The sequence below is a fragment of the Heptranchias perlo genome, chromosome 8 (assembly GCF_035084215.1).
Source record: "Heptranchias perlo isolate sHepPer1 chromosome 8, sHepPer1.hap1, whole genome shotgun sequence".
Taxonomy (NCBI): domain Eukaryota; kingdom Metazoa; phylum Chordata; class Chondrichthyes; order Hexanchiformes; family Hexanchidae; genus Heptranchias; species Heptranchias perlo.
This window is the reverse complement of record NC_090332.1, coordinates 31,431,025-31,451,731: the sequence shown is the minus strand read 5'-3', so window position 1 is coordinate 31,451,731 and position 20,707 is coordinate 31,431,025. Positions and strand designations below refer to the sequence as shown.

General features: G+C 39.9%; 1 protein-coding gene across 1 annotated transcript in view; it reads right to left on the bottom strand.

Annotated features, from left to right (window-relative positions):
• Positions 1-20,707, bottom strand: part of ush2a (Usher syndrome 2A (autosomal recessive, mild)) — a 744,800-nt gene that overhangs the window by 405,674 nt on the left and 318,419 nt on the right. Inside the window, exons 30-32 of the mRNA XM_067989549.1 lie at positions 7,732-8,005; positions 5,047-5,250; positions 4,852-4,932 (exon numbers count right to left, since the gene is read on the bottom strand). Of these exons, the coding sequence (XP_067845650.1) occupies positions 4,852-4,932; positions 5,047-5,250; positions 7,732-8,005 (559 nt within the window). The remainder of the gene's footprint in view (positions 1-4,851; positions 4,933-5,046; positions 5,251-7,731; positions 8,006-20,707) is intronic.

Genomic DNA, 20,707 nt, shown 5'->3' with positions numbered 1-20,707 from the left:
TTCTTGGAAATAGTTGAGAAATAAATACTTTCACAAAAAGTTTTGCATATTGATTTTAATTTTTAAATTAATGTATTATGAATTCACAAAGAAGGTTATGTAGATTTTCAGCAGTACTAACTTCTATAATCCTTGTTTAAAACACTTTGAAATGTATAATATGATGATACACTGGGTTTACAACTGGGAGTGGCTGTCACATTTCATAATCCCATATAGAACTGTGGAGATCAGAGCAATCACTGCTGGCTGCTACACTTCAAAATCTATCCGGCAGAAGATGGGTAAAGTAATGGTTAAGGTGGTCCCTTCAGACTGCTGTGGTCATAGATTCAAATTTCAATTTTTGTTTCTCCATTATAACACCAACTACTCCCTGGAGTCACATGATAGATTTAATCAGCTGCAAGCCAGGCCTCCAGGTGAGATGCCTTCCTAAAGTGGTTTCTCCCCTCAAAGAAAACTACACGTCTTGCATCAAGTATGCCTCATGCTGAATGCACTGAGCAGCAATGGCACTGGAAGCCTTGGAAGTGTGCAGAACCATTTTCCTTGCTCCTTGAATCTGACCATGACCACCCACAGAAAGGAGGAATGGAGGGATGAAGAGGGGAAATTGTAACCAATTAAAATTATGAAATATGTTTGTCAGAATTGTTTATGCAGGAAAAATCAAATAATAAATCTTGCCCTAAATATGATTGACTAACTTTCACAATTAGACGTGATATAGGAATGTATCCACTAGCATGGTATTGCATCTACCAATATGGTATACACAGAAAATGAACCAATAACAAAAAATTTCCACTATACAAGCTGTCTAATAAAAATATATAACAATATACGCAAACTGCTCCCCATCTTTGTGCAAGACCATCCACACATGTTCAGCATCATTCCGTTTTTTCCACTTTCAGCCTTGAAAATTCAGGTACAGTAATAATATTTCATAATTTAAATTTTTACTTTAATAATCCAGAGACTATGCAGATTTTTTGTTGTTGTAGCGTGCAGGCCGCAGCACTGAATAGCCAAGAAAACAAAATCAATCAGAAACCTTTGAATATTTGCAGGAATAACAATGTTGAAAATTAAGCAAAAACCAAAAAGTCTAGTCTGATGGAAGTAGAACTTGAAAAGTGTAATGGGACCATAATGCACATCAACACACTGATCTAGGATAAAACAAATACATAACAAAGCATTTTAAAATCAATTTTTTTTTTATTTGTCAGAAAATTATTTTGACTTCGTTTGTAACTAATTAATAGGTACAGAAATACCAGATGGTTATTATTTTATTACAAATGACTACGCAAGGGACACAGTAGCAACACCCAAGAAGCTTTGTGGCAGGATGATGGATGATTAGTTCAGCAGAAATGTATGTGGATTTACAAGTCACTCCATGAAAACAGAATAGTTTTTCCCACTTCAAAAGCCATTTTCCCCTCAAACTTATTTTGTTTAGGGTAAGTAAGTAAAATAAACTGTTTATATTTCCTATGAATTATCATATTCTGTTAAGAATGTAATAAACTGCCCAAATGAAAAAAAATATTTTTAATTTAGTTACATGAATGGGAGACTTTTGAGCAGTTGATACTTATTAACCTCGAACACCATGGAATTATCTAACATTTTTGATAGAAAACATATCTATTATAGTATACAGCCCATCCAACTTTGTTGAAAATCTAGTTGCACAAACTATGTATGCAATCTACACTGAAGTATAATTATGAAACATATGAAAAACATACGGACAAGAAAAGACTTAATGGTCCATCCAGCTGTCCCACACAAATGTGATGTCTTGTGCATCACAATACATACACTCCCCATCACACCCTACCCGGAAGTCACATAGTCTTCTGGGAGAGGAGAAAAACCTGATAAAAACTTGGGCCAATTAGGGGAAAAAGTCTGGAAAGTTCCCCTCTGAGTTCCTTAGACAATCGAAACTAGTCCAGGAGACCAATCTGGTGCTGATTAATGTTATACAATACCTACCTCTTGTATGAGGTGATCTCCACCCCAGCCAGAAACAGGTCCAACTCTCCTTTGTAGGAACTCAGCAAAAATTAATATCACTCTGTTTTACAATAAAATCTTCTTGTAATTTCAATTCCATTTGCTTTAGAGAATTATGCTCTTTCTATTCTAGTGGAGGAGAGGGAAACTCTGACATTAGATCTATTGTCATGAATGTTGGTACAAAAACTTTAAAGGGGGCTCATGGGTCACTCAAAATCTTTAATTTCAGTGGCAGTAATGTTGGATTCAATCCAGTGTCTAACTACCCCTGGTTGTGGTGATTGTTGATTTAAAATTAAAGCTGAAGTTCCATGTACTTATTTGCACATCCATGGTCTTAAGTGCAGTTTCAAACCTTCTCTCTCCTGTGGAAATTCTTTCTTTGGCCTAACTCAATCTTTAGTTAAACGACACTCAAACTGATTTCAATTGTTGATTGCTCTTCTCCAGTTTAAACATCTTGTATTACCCATCACCTTTATAATTAGATTCAGTCAGGCTCTCCCCACCCTAATGCATTTGACATTGGGAAGAATAGAGGTGACATGGCAACCATCCTCCCCCTTCTTTACTTGTTTTTGTCCATTTTATGCAATGCATGCCCTCTTAAAAGCATATAATATACAGCAGTTAATAATTTGGTTTATTTGATTTATAGATGCTTCTGGACTGTTCTCTACTGGAAGGAATACACAGATAGGACGACTACTCAGAGCTCTAACAACTTGCAGCCATTTTCCAGTTCACCTCATTTGACTCCCAGGTGTTGAGATATTTTCCATTAGGCAAAATGATGTTATCATACTTCAGTTTGATACCAAATTTATTGCCTGGTGTGATAACATTGTGGCCAGATTTACTTCTCTCTTCCCAATCCTGCAGTAAATCTGCCATATTCAGGTGCTTTATGGCTGGATTGCCTGCTGCACTGAATGGAAATTATAAAAGCAGGTTTTCTTTCTGTGCAGTAGTTGTCAGCAAATTTGAAAAGATTATATATATATATAATATATATATATTCTCTTTCTATTAAGTTATAGAGCTAAATATTCATAGTGGCTTCCTGGCTCAACAATGAAAGAAGCAGTAATTGGGGTCAAAGCAGCCTGTGAATTTAATACTTAATACCCACTTTGGGAATTTTTTAAATGGAGGCCACAGTCAGGTCCAGAGAGGTTAAAAGGAACTCATGTGACACAATAGAAAATATTTAAAAACTCGTGCATTTGTGATTATCCTCAATGGAACAAATTTTTCCCAGAAAATAAATGATCAATTTTAAAATACACACACTCATTATAAACAATATCTAAATTTAGAAACAATAGAATTACAAAATTTAATCCACTGATGAGGAGATGTTCATTGCTGACTAATAACTTCATTGCACATGGAAAAACTTGACATTCCACTGTTCTCTATTTATTATCTGTATATGTATTTGCATATATAGACAAATAGACAGCCAATAAAGCTACTTTACAAAATCTTGATTTAGGAATATAGGAACATAGGAACGTAAGCCATTCAGCCCCTCGTGCCTGATTTGTGTGAACATTCTTACAAATATGCTTTTTCTTGTGCAAAAACCTATACTTTGATAGTTTTTTCAAACAAATTGCTCAACTTGATCATTAGTCTACCATTTAACTATTGTGCAAGCTAGTCATTTAAAATATTCTATCTACATTATGCATGCTAAAAAACAAATGAAAGTTTTATGCCTGCAATAATATTACAATACAGCATGTGCAATAAATATTCAACATTGGTTCTATTTGTTAATTACAAATCTAACAGGAACCAAGTGTTTTATTCTACAAAATAGCCACTTCTGTCATTGTTACTACCAAAGTTAGTGTGACGAAACTAAGTCTGTGAATCTAGAAAAGTGAACAGTGTAATAACTTTACTTCTTTTGTTAAGCTCCCTACCAGCTAACCAGATAGCATTAAACATAACATAACTATCAATTACAAGCAGGTGTGAAGCATACAACCCCTACCAATGCAGAACTATCCTCTACTTAACTATTCACACACCATGCTGCTACAATTAGGATGATCACTTCATACACATATTGATGAATAGATATATACATAAATAACTGTGCATTTATTTTACATGTTGAAAGGATTTTAACTCCCTCCACCTGGCAGAAACTGGGCGGAACGGAAGTTAAAATTGTGCGGTACTTTTTGCCACTTGGACACCACTCTGCAGCTGATTGAGAATCAGGCAGATGTCCCATAAATATATGCAAATCAAGATCACACAGGATCAGGCTTAGATAGGGCCTTGAGACAATATAAAGGTCGAGTGGCCGGAGTGTCCGCTGTGGACACTACGACCACTAAAATCTGCTGGAGCAGAAGTGGAGCCCCCAAGGGATAAGTACAAAACTTATCCTTACGGGGCCAGGAGGAGCTGGAGTGACTTATTTGAGTGCCAGTGGGCGACCTCCAGGCCACCCAATCTTGGCGGGACGAAAGCCGGCCAGGTGCCTTTTTACGCCCGTTTCATGAATGAGACTTGGCCGTTAAAATTGACCGGGCCTCCCAAGGCAATTCATGGCAATTAACTGGCAACAAATCTCAAATTTTCAGGTTTTTTAGATTTTCTTAAGTGGTGCAAAAATGTTAACATTGTCTAAAGGGAAGTTAATCTTCTATAGAGTAATGGTCCATATTGGGTATTTAACTGCTGAAATATTTAACATCTAAGGAAAAAACAACACAATCTTAACTATTAATCAGTCTTCTGAAATAAATGCTGCAAGATTATGAAGAGGTTAAACAAATCATGTATTACCTGCTTCTTTTGTACGCCCTCGCTCCCAAGGACTAAACACTGACCCTCCTTGATTTGATGCAATAATTCTGTATAAATATTCTTCAAAAAGTTCATAAGAATAACATGTTAAATATTAACCAGTGAAAGTAAATACAGAAAAATCTGTATGAAGAATTTGTATGAAAGATTCTGTAAAATAACTTAATACTTTACCTGTAAATGGTTGCAAACCAGTATCATACATAGTGTGTTTTTTTCCAGTATACACAGCAATGGAGTCATTTCCTCTGCAGTTACCAGCACTGTCAGGTGATAAGCATCCATCCAGATTGACTCTGACAGCAATGGTGGATGCAGTGGCCAAGTTTACGACAGCACCTTTTGTAAATCTAACATCTTTTATACATCCACCGAAACCTGGCAAATAATGAAAGTGATAAACAAGGAAAACAAATCTATGACTTCTACCTTAATTAGAGCGCCTCAGTCTCTCTTCTTACAGTATATCAATTTGGGCATACATCTAATAGAAAGGAAAGCCATCATTGTTCAATTTAGAAAAAAAGCAATATTTCTGCAATCACCTTTAGCAGCAAATAAGACGTATGAACTTCACACTTAGCAATTTTGTATTGCATAGCCATTAAGGCTGTTTATGTTGCATTGGTGGCGAGTAATGTGTGATGTAGGCCAAAGTATTAGTGAAATTTTTAAAAATCCTGAGCCAGCAAGTAGCCTAAAAAGGTGAAGGAGAAAATGTTATAACCTTCAAGTGTGCACCAAAACATTAGCTGAATCAATTTTAAAAATGTGTGGAATTACTATTAGTGTCTCTGAACAGTTCTCCAATTATTAATTTGTCCAAAGTGTTGGTTTTACAGGAGTGCCTTTCCAAAATACGATGGAAACTTGGAACCGTAAAGATTTTATCTACCAGTCAATGCACATTCAATATATTTTGACTGTCTTTGCAGCCAGTATAGTACAAAATATTTCTTGATATCAAAATACTTTGCAAAGAATATGACTCATGTAAACAGAGGGAATGAAGAAGAATCTGAAACCATTTAGCTCTGATCAGAGGCTGTGAGTTCAAACCCCACTCCAGGGTTTGAGTGCCACATTGCCAGGGGTGCTGTCTTTTGGATGAAACATTAAACTGAGGCCCTGTCCATTTGGCCCTGTCAGATGTATGTAAAAGAACCCACGACACTATTTGAAAAAAAGCAGGGAGATCACTCAGGGTCCTGGTCAATGTTCAACTCTCAATCAAAAACAAATGAATTGGTCATTTTTCTCATTTACTGTTTATGGGACCTTGCTGTGTGCAAATTGGCTTCTGTGTTTATCTACAAAACAAGAGTGACTACACTTCAAAAGTAATTAATTGGCAATGAGGTGTTTTGGGACATGCTGAGAATATGAAAGGCACCATACAAATAAAAGATTTTTCTTTCTATCTCATTTAAAAATACCTCAGCATTTAAACAAATGTCTGCTAATATCATTGAAATAGCCTTACTTTAAGATTTTATTTTCCTCACAGTGTCAGTTACTTTCCTAAAATATTACATTTTAAGATGCAAGCATAATGAATCCTGGATTTACTTATTTTAGGAAAACAATGTTAATAACCAAAAATAGATATTGTCACTGGTCACTTTTTGGGTCCCATTGCTACCAAACTTTTCTTAAGTGGTGAGGAAAGCAAGGTAATCTAGACCATAGACTGAATAAATGAGAATAACAAAAGAAGGCAGAGTTGCCAAGGATTAAATCCTTCAGCATAAATGTGGTATAGGCATGAACATTTATTATTTTATGCATGAATTTGGGGTTCTAAAAGGCCTTGGGCCCACAATGGTACTGTTCTCACATCTCCTTGCTAAAATGTTTTACAATGCTTTTAAATCCTTTAGTATTCTATAGAATTTGTATAGGTTTTATGAAAAAAGCCACTAATTCAAAATCATATAAGATGTTTTAATATCGCCCAGGCTCTAAATGGATACCAGATGTGGTCCTTGACAGGTATAAGCCTTAGGGCGACTCAGTGGCTCAAGCAGCTAAGTACTTGACTCTCACTTAGAAAGTTGTGTGTTTGAGTCCCAGGGCTGCCTGTCGCTCAAACTGGTTTAGTGAGTTTTATTAGTTCTCAGCCAGGCTGCTTGATGGATTGCCACTGTTCTATCTCAAGGGAGGGACAACTAAAATTATCAAATTCTCCCTCTCTAAATTGTACTCCTTGCTGACCAGTCATTAAACAGAATTGGTAGCAGTCATGAAGAAATTAGTGGACCATCTTGCTAGAGTATGTGGTAATGGAAATGTGGTATATAAAAGAAATAACTTACATTTTTCAGAATGTCCCAAAGCACCTTACAGCCAATGAAGTTTTATTTTGAAGTTTAGGCAATGCAGGAGTCAATTTGAACACAGCAAGGTCCCACAAACAGCAATATGATAATGACCGGATAGTCTGTTTTAGGGATCTAAATCTGTTGGTTGAGGGATGAATATTGGCCAGGATACCAGGGAAAACCACCCAGCTCTTCTTCAAATAGAGCTATGGGATCTTTTATATCCACCTGAGAGGGCAGACAGGGCATCTCATCTGAAAAACAGCACCTCCAACAGTGCAGTACTCTCTCAGTGCTGCATTGGAGTGTCAGCCTGGATTTCATGCTCAAGTCACTGGAGTGTGACTTGAACCCACAACCTTCTGACTCAGAGGCAGGGGTGCTACCTCTGAGTCACGGCTGATACTGTGACATGGAATGAATTAGGCAAATGAAGTATTTTTAGAAAAGTCCGCAAGGCTTTCACCAAGAATATGTTTTCTGAGAATTTGAAAACCAGTTCCAAATTAAAGACAAATCTGTGTAAATTGTCACAAACCTTGCTTTAGTTCACATTCTCTGCAAAAGCTTTCTGCTTCAGTTGGGATTCCACCAAGATAAATTGGAGAGTTTATATGCAGCTCTTCTTCATCAGTGGTCAACACTTGCTTAACTTGCCCATTCACATTCACTGATGCCACTGTACCTTGCTTCTTAAGTATAATGCTTTTCCATTTTCCATCACAGTAAGAAAGTCCCAACCAGAGGTCAACTCGGGTTGCACTTGAACTCGTATTAAACATGAAGCTCAAAATTCCACTGTGCAATTCAGCCTATGGGATTACAATCCAAAATTAAAAAACAATTTTAAGTGTTTACTAGTATTTTTTCCATTCAATTAATACTGCACTTATGATCTTGTAAATCAATGGAGCACTTGAATTGCATGATGAAAGTCATTCATGTATTTTAATTTGCACAGATTGGAAATGACTAGATATAGCAATTAGCAATAAAATCATAGACACTGATGCATCCTTGAATTTGCAATAAAACAACAGACACTGCTCCATACTTAAATTGGCAAAACACACCTTAATTAATAAAACCTCCCTATTTCTTCCAAATGAATACTGAAATGCTAATTAATACTAATGTTAAATGTTCAAAAATTAATAATCTTTACTTACAACAAAACAGTTAATAGCAAGTTGAGGACTGAAAATCATTACTAACTCATAATTATAGTGATATCTGCTTCATAAATGTATTTTGATTTTACTGAAAATTTAATGCAGCATGTTTCAGTATTCCAAAATGCATCTTTTAAAAAAGAAACACATAAGCGTATAGTTCACAAATTTGCGCTCTAAGCACAGTGCTTTAATCACTGGTAGCCATTATTGGGAATTTGGTCATACAAGTCAGCAGAACAAAGCATGGCCTTGGCGTTGTCGCTTCCTGAATGAAGCAAAATCAGAAGTAAAGTATTTTCTGAGATGGATTCAGATCTTTTGGATAATGCTGGTTTTACCTTTCTACTAGAATTGCTGGATAAAATGTACAAGAAAGATAACCTGTTAAGTGCCTATGAGGCCTGGTCAGCATTTGATAGATTTCAGAAAATGGACGGTCATTCAATGGAAGAGTATATCGTAGACTTTAACAAATTGTACTAAAGACTGACAAAGTTCAAATTAGAACTCCCTGGATCAATACTAACGTTTAAATTACTGGATTGTGCTAAGGTGTCTCATATGGATAGGCAACTGGTCCTAACTGGCGTCCAGTTCTCGGAAAAGGAGACCCTATTGGATCAAATGTCTGCTGCCTTAAAGAAATTCCTGGGGAAACAGTCATTCCCTTCAGTCTTCATGGAACACATGGGGTCTTCTGCTGTGACACTAAGAATGGAAGATTCGATGGTTACCAGGTTTTGAAATGTTCCAGATACTAAACGTAGGCGCCAGTCCAGGTTTCAAAATTTTCAAGAGACTGGACGCAGGTGTCAATTTGACGGAAAGGTTAAAGGCAACCAGATTGGTGATGAAAGCAGGTACAGCAGATCCAGTTATATCAACAGAAGACAAAATTGGTACAGTAATAATGGGAGAATGAATTCCAGGAACCCCCAAGGAAAAAATGAGGAGATGCTTTAGATATGACTCTAAGTATCATTGAGGCGAATTGCCCAGAGCGAAGATGCAAGATCTTTGAAATGACGCATGAAGAAAGTAGTTCTGAGGATGAAGATAATAATGAACATGAACAGATTATACTGGTCACAAGGAGTTTAAATCCTGTGATGAATGTATTAGTCGCAGATTCCTATAATTGTGCGGTGTTAGTGCATGTACTTCAACTATATGAGGGATAGATTGGTTAAAATGTTATCATGATTCACTAAGTAGTGAGGATCGAAGCAAGGTTAAGGAAAATAGAAGTTCTACATGTTTTAGGTTTGGAGATGACAACATCTTGAGGTCACTCAAGAGAGCGGTAATTCCATTTTAAAAGTACAGATGTAGTCTCGACTGAGATATCTATGCTTTTGGGTAAACATTCCATGAAAAAGGCAAAAACGAAACTTGACATGGAACACAATAAGGCAATCATTTTTGGGAAATTGGTTGATCTGCAGTTTACCCAGTCAGGGCATTATTGTATCCTCTTAATAAAACCTGACGTTTCTCAGCAGTGTGTTAGGCAAGTACTAATGGCATCAAGTGATAAGGATAAGAGAGAAAAAAAAATTATCGTAAAGTTACATAGACAATTTTCCTATCCTACTTGTCAACGTTTAAAGAACCTGCTAAAGATGCAGGTATAGTTGATGGGGAATATATGAGGCTCATAGAAGGGATTAGTGAGAACTGTGAAATCTGTCAGAAGTAAAGACACATGCCCCCAAGTCCAACTGTAAGTACTCCATTAGCACGTAATTTTAACGAGGTAGTTGCCATGGATCTAAAGGTATGGGACAAAGACAGAAATGTTTTCATCTTATATTTTATTGACCTGGCTGAGATTTAGTATTTCTACACTAATATATAGTAATGAGAAGAAGGTTATTCTTGATAAAATGATGGAAAAATGGATAAGGACTGGACGTGGGACACCAGCAAAGTTTTTGACTGATAATGGAGGTGAATTGGCTAACATGGAGTTCAGAGCTATGTGTGAGAATATGAATATAATTGTCATGAATATAGCAGATGAGAGCCCTTTTAGCAATGTTCTTTGTTAAAGGAATCATGCTGTGATTGATAGCATGGTGCATAAAATTTTGGCTGATCAAACAGAGTGTAAATTGTCAACTGCCCTAGCATAGGCAGTTCATGCAGAGAATTCTCTTCAGCTGGTTGGAGGATATAATCCTTACCAACTAGTCTATGGGTGCAATCCCAAATTACCTTCTGTTCTTTGTGATAATCCTCCTGCTCCAGAAAGTACTACAATTAGTGCCATTTTTTCTGAGCATTTAAATGCTATGCATGCAGGGAGATAGGCTTTTATCAAGGCTGAGGTATCAGAGAAAAGTTGTACAGTGCAGAGGCATTGTATTAGACCATCTGAGACATAGTTCAATTCAGGAGATTTGGTAAACTATAAAAGAGAGGGTCATAGGGAATGGAAAGGCTCTGGTAAGGTAATAGGTCATGATGGTAAAACAGTAATTGTCCAACATGGCAATCAAACGGTTAGGGTTCATTCCTCACTATTAATTGGAATTAATTATGAAATCTTGGTCTCTAAGCAGTTGATCGAAGTAAACGAGGCACCTTGGGCCTCAGATGTTCATGATTTATTGAATGAGGTTCCTGAGGAACAGAATGAGGTAGATCAAGGGCTGGATCAAGTGGTAATATCAGTGATCAAGAAACACATGAGAGAACTATCACATCCAAAGAACAATTACCCAAAGTGGGGACACGTGTGACACACATTCCAGAGGGGACGAATGAATGGAGGGATGCAACAATTTTGAGACATGCAAGCAAAGCTACTGGTTGGTTTAAATTTTGGTTGAATGTTTAGGATGATGGCCATGAAGCAAGGTCCATGAACCGGCAGAATGGAGTAAAAGAGTGGAGAGTACGAAAGCGCAGTCCGAGTAGTGATAGGTAAGTGAATCCCATATCAGAAAACGATCACGCATTAGAGATGAAAGGGAGAGATCTCGCAGTAGTAGTCCCTACAGACATAGAAGAGGAAGTAGAAGATGTAGCTTGACTAGATCAGACAATGAAACAAAGACCACAGAACAGTCACGTATCAGAAGTAGAAGCAGAAGTCCTCATGATCGTGAAGTTTTGGTGACTGCCAATAAACTTGAAGATAAACAAGTAAGTGAGGCAAAACAAAGGGAATTAGATAGTTGAGAAGAATTTGGAGTTTATTCTGAGGTAATAGATAAGGGTCAACCAGCTTTGTTGCACAGATGGATTTGTACTGAAAAAGTCCTTGCAGATGGGACTTATAAGGCTAAAGCGAGATTCGTAGCTAAGGGTTTTGAAGAGAAACTGGGTGATACAGATGTTCGCGTGGATTCTCCCACTGCTGGAAAGGTAATCAAAAAATCTTTTTGGCTCTATTGGCAACATTTTCATGGGCGTGTAGGTCAATTGACAAAAAGCCATATTTCTGCAGGGCGATACTTTTCAGAGAGAAGTGTTTCTGAAACCGCATAAAGAGGCAGCAGATGCGGAAGGAAAACTATGGAAGCTAAACAAATTCATCTATGGCCTGAATGATGCTTCCAGGGTATGGTATTTTTCGGTGAGATCTGTTTTGCTGAAAATAGGTTGCGTTCAACTAAAAGCAGATCCCGCAATGTTTTATTGGTACCATAATGGGAAACTTACAGGCACCTTCATGATCCATGTTGATGATTTCTTTTGGGTTAGTACTGAGAAATTTGAGAAATTTATCATTAATAACATACGAAGAATTTTTATAGTTATATTAGGAAAAAGAGGGTGGTCAGGAGCAGTGTTGGCCCCTTAAAAACTGAAAGTGGGGATATTGTCATTGACAATGGGGAAATGGCAGACATATTGAACGATTACTTTGCGTCAGTATTTACAGTCGAAAAAGAGGAAAACATGCCGGAAATCCCAAAAAAACTAATACTGAATCGGGGACAGGGACTCGATAAAATTAACATAAGTAAAGCAACAGTAATGAAGAAAATAATAGCACTAAAGAGTGACAAATCCCCAGGACCAGATGGTTTCCATCCCAGGATTTTAAAGGAAGTAGGTGAGCACATTGCGGATGCCCTAACTATAATCTTTCAAAGTTCTCTAGATTCAGGAACTGTCCCTCTTGATTGGAAAATTGCACATATCACTCCGCTTTTTAAGAAAGGAGAGAGTGGGAAACTAGGGAATTATAGACCAGTTAGCCTAACATCTGTTGTGGGGAAAATGCTGGAGTCTATAATTAAGGATAGGGTGACTGAACACCTCGAGAATTTTGAGTTAATCAGAGAGAGCCAGCATGGATTTGTGAAAGGTAGGTCGTGCCTGACAAACCTGATTGAATTTTTTGAAGAGGTGACTAAAGTAGTGGACAGGGGAATGTCAATGGATGTTATTTATATGGACTTCCAGAAGGCATTTGATAAGGTCCCACATAAGAGACTGTTAGCTAAGATAGAAGCCCTTGGAATCGAGGGAAAAGTACGGACTTGGTTAGGAAGTTGGCTGAGCGAAAGCCGACAGAGAGTAGGGATAATGAGAAGGTACTCACATTGGCAGGATGTGACCAGTGGAGTCCCGTAGGGATCTGTCTTGGGGCCTCAATTACAAAGCGATATTGATAGATTAGGTGAATGGGCAAAACTGTGGCAAATGGAATTCAATGTAGATCACCCCTTAACCTTCGAAACTCTAGCGAATACAACCCCAATTTGTGTAATCTCTCCTCGTAACTTAACCCTTGAAGTCCGGGTATCATTCTAGTAAACCTACGCTGCACTCCCTCCAAGGCCAAAATGTCCTTCCGAAGGTGCGGTGCCCAGAACTGCTCACAGTACTCCAGGTGCGGTCTAACCAGGGTTTTGTATAGCTGCAGCATAACTTCTGCCCCCTTGTACTCTAGTCCTCTAGTTCTAAAGGCCAACGTTCCATTTGCCTTCTTGATTATTTTCTGCACCTGTTCATGACACTTCAATGATCTATGTACCTGAACCCCTAAGTCCCTTTGGACATCCACTGTTTTTAACTTTTTACCATTCAGAAAGTACCCTGTTCTATCCTTTTTTGATCCAAAGTGGATGACCTCACATTTGTCTACATTGAATTCCATTTGCCACAGTTTTGCCCATTCACCTAATCTATCAATATCCCTTTGTAATTTTATGTTTTCATCTCCACTGCTTACAATGCCACCAATCTTTGTGTCATTGGCAAACTTAGATATGAGACTTTCTATGCCTTCATCTAAGTCGTTAATAAATATTGTGAATAATTGAGGCCCCAAGACAGATCCCTGCGGGACTCTACTAGTCACATCCTGCCAATGTGAGTACCTTCTCATTATCCCTACTCTCTGTCGCCTTTCGCTCAGCCAACTTCCTAACCAAGTCCGTACTTTTCCCTCGATTCCATGGGCTTCTATCTTAGCTAACAGTCTCCTATGTGGGACCTTATCAAATGCCTTCTGGAAGTCCATATAAATAACATCCATTGACATTCCCCTGTCCACTACTTTAGTCACCTCTTCAAAAAATTCAATCAGGTTTGTCAGGCACGACCTACCTTTCACAAATCCATGCTGGCTCTCTCTGATTAACTCAAAATTCTCGAGGTGTTCAGTCACCCTATCCTTAATTATAGACTCCAGCATTTTCCCCACAACAGATGTTAGGCTAACTGGTCTATAATTCCCTAGTTTCCCTCTCTCTCCTTTCTTAAAAAGCGGAGTGACATGTGCAATTTTCCAATCAAGAGGGACAGTTCCTGAATCTAGAGAACTTTGAAAGATTATAGTTAGGGCATCCGCAATGTGCTCACTTACTTCCTTTAAAACCCTGGGATGGAAACCATCTGGTCCTGGGGATTTGTCACTCTTTAGTGCTATTATTTTCTTCATTACTGTTGCTTTACCTATGTTAATTTTATCGAGTCCCTGTCCCCGATTCAATATTAGTTTTCTTGGGATTTCTGGCATGCTATCCTCTTTTTCGACTGTAAATACTGGCGCAAAGTAATTGTTCAACATGTCCGCCATTTCCCCATTGTCAATGACAATATCCCCACTTTCAGTTTTTAAGGGGCCAACACTGCTCCTGACCACCCTCTTTTTCCTGATATAACTATAAAAGTTATATTAGGAAGAAAGTTTTGGGATTGATCTTGCTGGCTTGAAACAAATGCTGGAGAGAAAGGAAATCTCTAAAATTAAATGGGTGGATTCAAGCCATCAACTGTCAGATTGTTTTACTGAAAGAGATTCATGTACAAAGAATTTTAGGATCCTGGAGAAGGGTTCGCCTGACAATGTAATGTTGTAAATAGTATAGTTTGTAAAGAGTTTGGAAGGTTTTGTTTTATTTTGAAATTTTGTTTGTATTATATATAAAGTTTATTTTTTTACTTAAAGAAAGAGAAGGGAATCTGTTAATTGTATGATATGTATCAATTGGGGTTAATTGTATTCAGATAGTGCGTATTGATTGGAGACTCTCTTGGATCCTTTTATAGAAGAGCTTAGCTGGGGTGTGATGTGTGCAAGAGGAAATTCTGTGAATTAAGGCTCGGAAGTAACTAAAGACTAGGCGTTAGTATTCTTGCCTTCACCACATGGCTATCCAGTTTTAACATGAAGGGAAGTTGGGTGGTCAGCAGCAGTTTAGTGGGAATGGGATCAAGGAAGCAGGAGTTGGGTCTCATGGACAAGATGAGCTCAGTGAGGACTGTTTTTCAATCTTGGGATGTGAGTGTTGGTGGCAAGGCCGCATTTATTGCCCACCCCTAGTTGCCCTTGAGGTGATGGTGGTCCTTCTTGAATCACTGCAGTCTGTGACAGAAGAGCAAAACTAAAGAATGACATGGGTTTGGCCTGGAGGAGTTTTAGCTTGGTGGGCAAGGGAAAGGAGGGTGGTGGTGGTAAAGTAGCAGAGGCAACTGAATGGATAGTGACAAATAGTCCATGACTGCTTTGCACTTGTTGATAGTGATGGTGGAGGGGGGCAACGCAGAGGGGTTTAAGGAGATGGTTGGTAGTGGAGAAAAGAAGCAGGGGGTTATCTTTGTTCTCCAGTATAGTCCTAAAATAGTGGCCAGTTTTGGCAGGAGAGAGTAAGGCCCATTAACGTGTGATGTTGTCCAGCAAAATTGTGTGATGTATGGATAAACTGGTTATGTGGCAGATCTGCTCAAGTCTGTGCCCTTTGGATTTGAGGGAGTGAAGATAGGGGTCATACCATAGGTACAACAGGGAAAGACAAGGGCATCAGAGGTGAATTTGAGGCAGTAGTTGAGCAAATCGATGGCTGCAGAAGTATTGTGGTGATTGGAGAGCTGGAGGCTAGGTAGTTGGGATTTTGAAAGTGTAGTTGCAATTGATTTGGGGGGGATGTTTTTTTTTCTAGGGGCAGATGCAGAAGGAAGTGGGGTTGGAGTATGTGGGTGGTGAAGGGTACAAGGGAATAGTCAGAGATTACCTTGTCTGTGATTGAGACCAAAGACAAGGGGGTGGTGATGAATATGGATTTTTTTTTATTTGTTCAAGGGATGTGGGTGTTGCTGGCAAGGTCAGCATTTATTGCCCATCCCTAATTTCCCTTGAGAAGGTGGTGGCGAGCTGCCTTCTTGAACTGCTGCAGTCCATATGGTGAAGGTTCTCCTACAGTACTGTTAGGTAGGGAGTTCCAGGATTTTGAACCAGCGATGCCGAAGGAACTATGATATATAGTCGAGATGGTGTGTGACATGGAGGGGAATGTGCAGGTGGTGTTGTTCCCATGTGTCTGCTGCCCTTGTCCTTCTAGGTGGTAGAGGTCATGGGTTTGGGAGGTGCTGTCGATGAATCACCTTCTATGCTGTAGTGCATCCTGTAGATGGCACACACTGCAGCCATGGTGCACCGGTGAAGGGAGTGAATGTTTAGGGTGGTGGATGGGGTGCCAATCAAACGGGCTGCTTTGTCCTGGATGTTTCTTGTGTTATTGGAGCTGCACTCATCCAGGCAAGTGGAGAGTATTCCATCACACTCCTGACTTGTGCCTTGTAGATGGTGGAAAGGCTTTGGGGAATCAGGAGGTGAGTCACTCACTGCAGAATACCCAGTCTCTGATCTGCTCTTGTAGCCACAGTATTTATGTGGCTGGTCCAGTTAAGTTTCTGGTCAATGGTGACCCCCAGGATGTTGATAGTGGGGGATCTGGAGATGGTCATTGCCTGGCACTTGTTTGGCACGAATGTTACTTGCCACTTATCAGCCAAATGATGGTTGGGCCTAGGACACTGCCCTGAGGAACTCCTGCAGCAATGTCCTGGGGCTGAGATGATTGACTCCAACAACCACTACTATCTTCCTTTGTGCTAGGTATGACTCCAGCCACTGGAGAGTTTTCCCCCTGATTCCCATTGACTTCAATTTTGTTAGAGCTCCTTGGTGCCACACTCTGTCAAAGGCTGCCTTGATGTCAAGGGCAATCACTTTCACCTTGCCTCTAGAATTCAGCTCTTTTATCTATGTTTGGACCAAGAGAGTTTCTTTGGAAAGAGAGATTTAGAGAGGAAAGGAGGGCAACAAATTCAGAGGAGAGAGGGCAATGGGAACTGAGATGGACATTGAAATCACTGAGGATGAGGAGTGACTCAGTATAGAAGCTGATGGAGGAAAGAAAAGAGCATATTGATATGTATTTTACTCACATATGGGACCAAGCATACAGTAGCAATTACACTCCAGAGTCTTCTCTAGATATAATAAAACAATCCAAGAGAGACTATTCTAGGGAGTCAATGTTAATTGGACATAATAAATATCTTGGTGAGAAAAACATGGTGGGGCTTTGGAGGGGAAGTTAGACAATGAGAATTTTAAATGAGAGGCAAGAGCGGTGCACCAAGGCGAGGTGCTTAAATGGGGAGAAGTTACCAGAGGAGTAATGGGAGGGACCAAATGTGATTTGGTGATAAAGGCACACCACCACCAGGATGGTTCAGGTGGGGAAGTGGTGGAAAGTGTAGCTAAGTGGGGAGGCTTCAATAAGAGGAAAGGTGTCACCACCCATGTGCCAAGTTTCAGTCAAAGCCAGGATTTCAATGCAATCATCCACAATAAAATGCAAACACTTTGTTCGAACAGATAATTCTGGAAGGAAATGCCGAGAGAGGTGATGATTGTTGATCTGCTGACAAAGTCTAAGAGGACAGTGGTGGGTGAAGTGAGCAGGATTGGAAGAAGGTTGGTGAGGTTAGCCACCAGGCGGCAAAGTTGAAAATGACTCCCAATTTATCAGTATCTGCACTGGAGTACAGGAGATTGCTATCTTATGAGAAAATACCATTCATTTTGAATTACAGAAATAAACCATAGCAGAATCAATTAATTACATGTACAAACCTTTACAGTTCTTTGCGTTGATGTTATATATTTAAAATAAAAATCATATTACATATCTGTGCAAAATGATAAATTTCTTACTTGTAATACTAATTCTGAATGATCCCTTCTTTGTGCATACACAAGTATCTGCTTTCTCCGTTATTGTGTCTGCTATTGAAGCAGAGATCTTTCACACGTTAGGTGAACGTTATAATGACTAAACTACAGAAATGGGCTAAAAGGATGCTATGCCACAATGAGCACTGCTCTTTCGATGAAGCTGAGCTTTGAACCTTTCCCTCCTTAGCACAACAGATGAGTAACTCCATTGCTTTAACCATCTCCGTACACTATGAGTCTGCTTCTCTAATTGGCTCAAACTGAAGAAACTGTAACAGTGTAAATAACTTTCATTCGTGGCACTCGTGGGGATACAGGCCACTGAATAAAGTTTTGTTATTCAACAATTATTTATTTGTACCATTTATTCCCTCCCGTCGGCTTCTTAACTGCACAGTTTTCGGAGTCGGCCAAGGCGCCCACCACAAGCAGGCGGAAGCTTCATGAATACATGTAATTCGAGGTCCTATGATGCAATTAGGACCCCAATGCCATTTTTACGTGAAATTACAATACTCCCATTCGTGCTCAACCTGCCAGCCTGAAAATGACCCGTTTATTCCTACTCTCTGTTTTCTGTCCATTAACCAATCCTCAATCCATGCTAATATATTATCCCCAATCTCATAGCCCTAATCTTGTGTAACCATCTCACACGAGGTCCTCAGATAGATCCAAGACTCTTGGCCTGTACACCCTGTGTGCTGGGTATAGCCTCCTGCAAGCACTTGATTCACTAGATTGATTCCTGGGATGAGAGGGTTGTCCTATGAGAAGAAATTGAGTAGAATGGGCCTATACTCTCTGGAGTTTAGAAGAATGAGAGATGATCTCAATGAAACCTATAAAATTCTTAGATGCTGAGAGGCTGTTTCCCCTAGCTGGAGCATCTAGAACTAGGGGTCACAGTCTCAAGATAAGGGGTCAGCCATTTAGGACTGAGATGAGGAAAAATTTCTTCACTCAGATTTGTAAATCTTTGGAATTCTCTAACCCAGAGGGCTGTGGCTGCTCAGTCATTGAGTATAGTCAAGACTAAGATTGATAGATTTTTGGACACTAAGGGAATCAAGGGATATGGGGATAGGGTGGGAAAGTGGAGTTGAGGTAGAAGATCAGCCCTGATCTTACTGAATGGCAGGGCAGGCTTAGGGGGTTTTAAGGCCTACTCCTGCTCCTATTTCTTATGACCAAGGCATCAGGAGGCTGCGCTTCTCCAAGCAGGCTGTTGCAGACCTATGTAGCCTCTTGCAACAGAACCTGTTGCCTGCTGGACTGGGGGTCATGATGTGCTACTGGCTGTCAAAGTCACCACAGCCCTTAACTTCTTTGCCACTGGCTCCTTCCAGTCTGCTACAGGAGACATCTCCCGCATCTCCCAGCCTGCAGTACACAGTTGCAGTAAGCAGGTCACCAAGGCCCTATTTGCCAGAGCTGACCAGTACTTCACCTTCCCCATTGTCTTCAACAGCCAACACAAGAGAGCTTGGGATTTGCAGAAGTGGCTGCACACATCATTGACTGCACACATGTTGCCATCAGAGCACCAGAACACCAACCAGCACCAATTGTGAATAGGAAAGGTTATCACGCCATTAACGTCCAGGTAGTGTTCAATCACAGAAAAAGGATCATGCAAGTTTGTGCAAGGTACCCAGGCAGCTGTCACAATGCATTCACCCTACAACAGTCTATCGTCCTCCCAGTTTTTGACCCTTCCAGGAATGTAGCAGGATGGCTCCCAGGGGACAAGGGTTACCCCCTACACATATGGCTCATGACATCCCTCTGTAACTCCACAATGCCTGAGCAACACAGGTATAATTAAAGCCAGGGGACCGCCAGGATGATTATTGAGCACACCATAGGGCTGCTGAAGCAGAGGTTTACGTGTCTCAATAGGTCTGGGGGCTCCCTACAAAACGCCCCAGAAAGAGTTTCCCGCATCATAGTGGTGTGCTGGATACTGCACAATGTTGACGTACAGAGAGGCTTGCAGTTGAAGGAGGCAAATCAGCAGCAGTCCTCATCAGATGAGGAAGACTGGGCTGGGGAAGGAGGTGAGGAAGGAGCAGAATAGGGAGCGCCACCTTGACACCTTGCAGCAAGAAATACGAGGGATAAGTTAATTGCTCAGCGATTCCAGTGACCTGCTCATTCCACTGCCCTGAAAACTTACCCAAAGCCCCTCTGCATTAACAGTCCTTGTTACATCCTTCAACATTCTCTTAAACCTGCATTAAAGAACAATAAAACCACACAACCAGCTTCTTGATCAATGACATATTAATAATGCTGACTCAGAAGCTGCTATAAAACCACACTACAGACCAAAGTACCAAATATGATAAAGGTGATGAATTTAATTACCAACACAGTAATTACGTTCCATTCATTTTTCACCTAAGTGTGAACCCATGGTGCCTTTCTTACAAGAAAGTTTCCTAACTCTACTACTCCTATGAGGTGCCCCCCTAGTGGCCTCAGCAAAGCTGGTGGAAGGCTGTTTTGTTCATGTGGGGACCCTTGAGATGCTCTTGGCTGATGACTTCTGGGTACTCGAGCCTGGCCCAGTTAACTTGCTGGCACAATTGTGAGTACTAGTTGATGGGGTGGCGAAGAAGCAGACATGCAGACATCCTGAGAGAGGGCAATATTTTATGCTTCCATTACGCCATTGCCACCTCCTGTCAGGCTGGAGCTTGTCACTTTCACTGATTTGTGGGACAGCAGACATCTGTCTCTAAGGCGGACATCTGCCTCTCCAAGGCAGAGCACAGGTTTGAGCCCAAAGTCTGCATAGCAGCTTCCACCAAAGCTGTGAAGCCTGGTGGCACTGACTCCCTTTGTGA